The 6,317-nt window shown below is 41.6% G+C and overlaps 1 protein-coding gene across 10 annotated transcripts in view; it reads right to left on the reverse strand.

Moving 5' to 3' along the window:
* Positions 1-1,922, reverse strand: part of LOC141127250 (keratin, type II cytoskeletal cochleal-like) — a 478,789-nt gene extending 476,867 nt beyond the window's left edge. For 3 of the 10 annotated variants that reach the window (XM_073613528.1, XM_073613525.1, XM_073613522.1), the window contains exons 1-2: positions 1,684-1,919; positions 1,223-1,283 (exon numbers count right to left, since the gene is read on the reverse strand). In XM_073613528.1, the coding sequence (XP_073469629.1) occupies positions 1,223-1,283; positions 1,684-1,724 (102 nt within the window). In that variant the 5' untranslated portion in view covers positions 1,725-1,919. Of the gene's footprint in view, positions 1-1,222; positions 1,284-1,683 lie in introns of all 10 variants that reach the window. The other 7 variants (XM_073613526.1, XM_073613524.1, XM_073613530.1 and 4 more) reach the window with 4 other exon arrangements.
* Between the last annotated feature and the right edge of the window lie 4,395 nt (positions 1,923-6,317).

The raw sequence follows: 6,317 nt of genomic DNA on the forward strand, positions 1-6,317 counted from the left end.
AGGCGCTAATCACAGGAAAAACCACATAATGCAATATATGTTCAGCTGAACCGTGCTGCTGTCTAAATTGATGGGTAATGACTGCAATGAACCACATGTATACTCAAAAAGGTGCTGGCAATGTATTCCAAAGATTAAAACAGTACAAATTTGAATGACAACGTTTCCACAAGGCTATAAGGCTGGCTCAAGCACTGATGGACAACCAACCAAGGGACACGGATGGAAAGCCACAAGGACATGGCAGCTGCAACAGAGACGCCCTGCTCCACGTTGGCTGCGGCTGGATCCTTCTCTGATACCTTAATTCTGGCATGTCTTTGGTGATGCCCCCTTCCTTCGACGCTCACCACGGAGGTTTCCCCTGAACACACTCAGCTGCTTGGCTCAATTCACATCGCCAGTGTCAGTGACACCATCTTCGCCTGCCAGCAGGTCCAGCTCTACACACCACACACTGCAACTGGCATGTCCTTGTGGATTTTCATGGTCGGTGTCCCTTGGTTGGTTCACTTGGTTGTCCCGGTCGGTCCTAGTGATCCATCAATGCCTGAGCCAGCCTTGCAGCCTTGTGGTAACGTTGCCATTCAAATTTGTACTGTTTTAATCTTTGGAATAAATCACCAGCAACCTTTTTGAGTATACATGTGGTTCATTACCCATCAATTTCAGCTCAGTTCCTGAGCGCTGCCAACCCTTATTGTCCTAAATAGAATAGTGTACATGTTCCACTGTATATTAAATGTGCTAGAAAAGATCATTTAAAAAACACAATCCTTCATTTTTCATTAGGGTATGTATTATTCCCCTAATTGCAAATATCCAGGACATGTTAGTGCTGCAAGAAATGATAATAGGTGTAGTAGATGACACATACCTCCCAACTTTTTAGGATCAGAACAAGGGACACCTATCAGCAAAATTATGGAGAATTATACAAAAAAAAAAAAATTGTTGAACCCACAAGTCCTTCCTTTTTTTTTACCACTACAATTCATTTATATTGGCTTTTGGAATTTACAAATGCAGCAATTTAGAAATTGGATGAAAGGTTTAGCACTGGTAAACACTCTTTGAAAGATAAATAGTGCATGTTATTCACAACTCTATAGATCAGACCAAAATGAGGGACAAATAAGGAGGACAGAGGGACATTGCTCCAAATCAGGGACAGTCCCTCACAATCAGGGACTATATTGGGAGCTATGGATGACATTCTTACCCTCTTCTGTAGGACAAATGCATTCTCTTCAGCAGTACGCCTGTTGATTTCTTCTCCATATCTGACAACAAAACAAACTATACTTTAGTGCTACCAAATGTTTAAGGTTTATGAATCACAGCACATTAATTACAGTAGTGTTAGTATATAGTACTAGGGGAAAATGCAGTGGACCTTGTGGTACAATAGTAGTAATGGATAACTTTTTGTGCATTCTAGACTGATCAGTATAATTTCCTTAAAACAAAAATATATCCTCACGAGCTCTTTCAAGCTGCTGACACATTCACATCATTCTTGAGAACAAATTTAAAATTAAACCCAAGTAGTCAGAACATTTCTCACACACTAATCAGTAATCTATAACGTATCAATTTCCCCACACAGTTAAAAAACATGGTTATTAAACAACAGCAACCAGGATTAGTAATCCTCATAGATACTTGGAGGGAAAAACTCACCCATATATAAATAAAACAATTAATAGTGTTGCATGTAACATTTTAAACGGCAGCAAACAAGTTCTCCTATCTCAGTCAGTCAAATTGGCAGAAAAGTGGCTTCAGTGTGAAGGCAAGAGAGGAAGCCAGCCTGAGGATGGAAGAGTAGTGATGGCAGCCCTGGACAAAGGTTTTTAGTGCACAAGTAATGTTATGGTTATGTAGGAGAGGAAAAACACCATCACCAATGTTGACTGAAGGCGGTTTGCAGTGTCATATTTTGAGATCCTGGATCCTTGTTCTTGCCTGGTAATTAAAGCGATATTAAACCCAAATGGAAACATTAATTATGGAGAGATTTGCAGGCAGCAACATACTGGATCCTTGTTATTTGACTTTTAGTTAAAGTGGTAGTAAAACCCCCCCAAACATTGGGTCAATACAGGTAATGCCATGATGTGCTAGTATGCATTGCATACTGTAATTTAATGCATGATAAAACACATGCACAGCACCCAGCAAGAAACCAGTTAAAGTTGTAAGAGCTGGATAGCGGACCTAGGGGAAGTAAATGATGACACATGGGACATATGCCTTCAGGCAGGGCCGGTAACCTCCGTTTCACAATCACATAGACTATCTCACCTATTTTTGCTGCATAGGGCTTACTGCACGCCAACACAACTATATTGTTGGGGTAGAAGAGACTCTTCCCTGTGTCCCAAACATTGTGGAGAGGAGGTGTCACTGATTCACCTGATGTGGCGATGCCCCAAGTTGCACCGTTACTGGGGTGACGTAACTGAGGTAATTTCCTCAGTTTTTCAAATTAGGGTCCCCTTGGACCCCCTGATATGCATCTTAGGAGCGGTAGATGAGGAAATATACCCCCCCTATTAATATAGCAGTGACGAGATTGCTGTACCTAGCTCGTAAGATGGTGGCAAGATTCTGGTTATCTTTAAATGTTCCAACTAAAAAACAATGGGTGGAGCAGGTCAATTATATCCTTATCAGGGAACATTCAACATATCAGCATAGAAATGCATCTCGGAAATTTAGTTCCATATGGCAACCCTGGCTGGACACCCCTGGGCTGTCACCTCCACAACTGATTATGCATAGATTGCTAGAGGTATAGAATGTATTATTCAATAGGTGTGAGGTGGAAATCCTCCTCTTTTTTCCTATTTTCTATTTTCTATATATATTGATGTGACAGGATAGAGGGTGCATTCATATTGGGTCACAATGAAACTGTACCTATTTGTTTGAGTAAACCATGAGCAAAGTTGTTGGTTTGATGGCCAGTTGGTCATCTGTTTGCGGTGTTGGGTTGGAGAGTCTTGCCTCTCCTGCACAACACGGTTATTATTTTCTATATTTGTACAAAAATATTTTTTGATGCCACTGTTGTAATGATTTCTATTTGCACAATGCACACTTGGCCATGATAATATTTATGTTTTCTGATAATACAATTTATACTGTGTCATTTTTAACGATTTGATGCATGATATGTATTGTGTCTCTTGTGGCTCAATAAACGAATTTTCTGATTTAAAAAAAAGTTGTAAGAGAAGGGCAAGCAACCATGCTGGCCTTCTGGGAGAGAATGTGTTACAATGTTTTCCTCCAGCACTCCCTAGCATCACCCTACAGTGCTGTCCCTTGTCCAGCCCAAGGGCCACTGTCTCCCACCAGGAGGAAAGAGTTGTGACATAAAGAAACTTATAGGGATGCAATCTAATATAACCTCTTAGGGCTGACCGTACGCACCTTGGCTTTCAGGGGTTATACCGGGGTGATGCCTGCAGCTGCAGGCATCACCCCGGTACCATTTTTTAGAGCGGGTATCTTAGGGGAGCTCGTTTGTTATCCCAGGGGAGCAGGAGGGGACGTCGCCACCCCCGCCGCCTTCCGCTGCTGTTCCTGGGCCTCCCGTCCCACCGGGAGACCCAATGCGTGATCAGGCACTTCTGCCGGCTAGAGAGAGACTGAATTAAAGTCGGAAATGACTTGGTTCCAGTCTCCTATGTGTAAACACGTAAGCGACGTCACAACGTCACTTCCGGTTTACTCAGCTGCTAAATTAAACGTTTTTGGCAATCTGAATACTTTGAAGTGCAAAGGAGGGATTTGGGGTCTTTTGGACCCCTGATTCCTCCATAAAAAGTACCTGTCATCATCTATTACTGTCACAAAGGATGTTTACATTCCTTTGTGACAGCAATAAAAGTATTCAGAATTTTTTTTTTTACAGAGACAATGTAAAAAAGAAAAAAAAATAAGAAAAAAAAAAAAAAAATTTTAAAGTGCCCCCGTCCCCGCGAGCTCATGCAGCAAAGAAAATGCATACATAAGTGGCGCGTGCATAGGTAAACGGTGTTCAAATCACACATGTGAGGTATCGCTGTGATCGCCTATGGAGATTTTTAGGTACCATAGTTTGTTGTCATCCCGCGAGTGTGCGCAATTTCAAAGCATGACATGTTGGGTATCTATTTACTCGGCATAACATGATCTTTCACAATATACAAAAAAATTGGGCTAACTTTACCTTTTAGTTTTTTTAAATTCATGAAGTCTTTTTCCCAAAAAATTGTGTTTGAAAGACCGCTGCGCAAATACCGTGTGACGTAAAATATTGCAATGATCGCCATTTTATTCTCTTGGTTCTATGCTAAAAAAATATATACAGTGTGTTGGGGTTCTTAGTAATTTTCTAGCAAAAAATACGGATTTTAACTTGCAAGCAACAATGTCAGAAATAGGCTTAGTCATGAAAGGGATAAACCAATATTTTATTACATCCAAGTAAAATGTGTATGTTTACTGATTCTCTATTAGGGATGAGCCCGATGTTCGAGTCGAAAGTAAGTTCGACTCGAACATCGGGTGTTCTCCTGTTCACCGAACAGTGAACAATATGCAGTGTTTGTGGCAAATTCGAAAGCTGCCGGAACACCGGTAAAGTCTATGGGACACTAACATGAAAAATCAAAAGTGCTAATTTTAAAGGCTTATATGCAAGTTATTGTCATAAAAAGTGTTTGGGGACCCGGGTCCTGACCCAGGGGACATGTATCAATGCAAATTTTTTTTTTAAAAACAGCCGTTTTTTCAGGAGCAGTGATTTTTTTTTTTTTTTTAATGCTTAAAGTGAAAAAATAAAAATGAAATCCTTTAAATATTGTGCCTGGGGGTGTCTATAGTATGCCTGTAAAGTGGCACATTTTCCTCATGTTTAGAACAGTACCACAGCAAAATTACATTTCTAAAAAAAAAAATCATCATTTAAAACGGACTCCGGCCAGTCACAGAGCCGGAGTTTGCGGCCCAGGAAGGAAGCGGGGTGAAGAATGGATGCTTGCTACTAGCGAGGAAGACGGGGACATCGTGGGCTTCTCTTGCAGGTAAGTGTCACATAATGGGCTACTATGCAATGCATAGTAGCCCATTATGCTTTACCTTTGCAGGGAAACAAAGAGGAAGTAACACCCATCAGGGTTTACTTCCTCTTTAAGATAAACCAAGGGGGGCCAGGAGAATAAAAATGATATGGACAACACAGCAATAAAATGCTAAGCATTTATAAATGTATTAAAAATGTTGGTATAGCCCTAATAATGTGGCATAAAACAATTAAAAAAAGGAAAATTTATTATCAAATACTTACTGTAATTTTCCTTTCCTGATGGACTCCATGGCAGCCTACGTGTGTGTTAACCCTGCCTCCTCTCCAATGCTATAGGACCCTATAGCCATAAATTTGAACTCACCGCTAAAGAGACTGTGTTCCGTAACTAGCCAACTCTTTGACCGATGGGTGGGAACTCCGTCTGCCATGGAGTCCATCAGGAAAAGGAAAATTACGGTAAGTATTTGATAATACATTTTCCGTTTTCTGATAGACTCCATGGCAGCCTACATTTGGGAAATAACTAGCCAGACCACACGGGGTGGGTATGCTTAACAAAAAAAATTTAATTTTCAGCATCAACCGACAGGATTCTTAAACCAAAGTTCACAGAAGATAGAGAAGCAGGCTCTATGCAGTAATGTGACATAAAACTATTAATGGAGGCCCAAGAGGCCACTTTGCAGATGACGTCTGGAACCACATGCTCGGCTGCTGCCCACAAAGTCACCATACCCCTGTTGGAATGTGCCCTCACTGCCTCTGGAGGAACCAAGCCCTTAGCTCTATAAGCCTGCTGGATGGACTGGATGATCCAGGCTGCAATTGTTCTGGTTGAGGCTCGCTTCCCTCTGTTACTGCCGGAGTACAGAATGACAAGTATTCAGAGCGTCTAAAAGAGGACGTAGCTTGTAGGTATTCCTTCAGTATTTTGCCTATATCCAGAGGATGAACTTCGGTAGACCCTGGAGACCTGAATGTAGGTAGGACAATTTCTTGGTTCTCATGGAACACTGAAGAGCCTTTCGGATTTGAGCCGAGCATAGGGAAGCGGACCACCAAGGAACCGATCTCTAAAACTCTTTTGGCCGAAGTGATGGCGACCAAGAAGGCAACTTTTTCAGAAAGGTCTTTAGAAAGTCATCTTTGGGGCCTGAGTCTTGACGCCCCACAGAAGAACTGCCGGATTACTGGGCGAACAGCCCATGATGTTCCCGAAAAGGCAGATAAGGCT

Source organism: Aquarana catesbeiana, linkage group LG02 (assembly GCF_042186555.1).
Source record: "Aquarana catesbeiana isolate 2022-GZ linkage group LG02, ASM4218655v1, whole genome shotgun sequence".
In the NCBI taxonomy this organism is placed as follows: domain Eukaryota; kingdom Metazoa; phylum Chordata; class Amphibia; order Anura; family Ranidae; genus Aquarana; species Aquarana catesbeiana.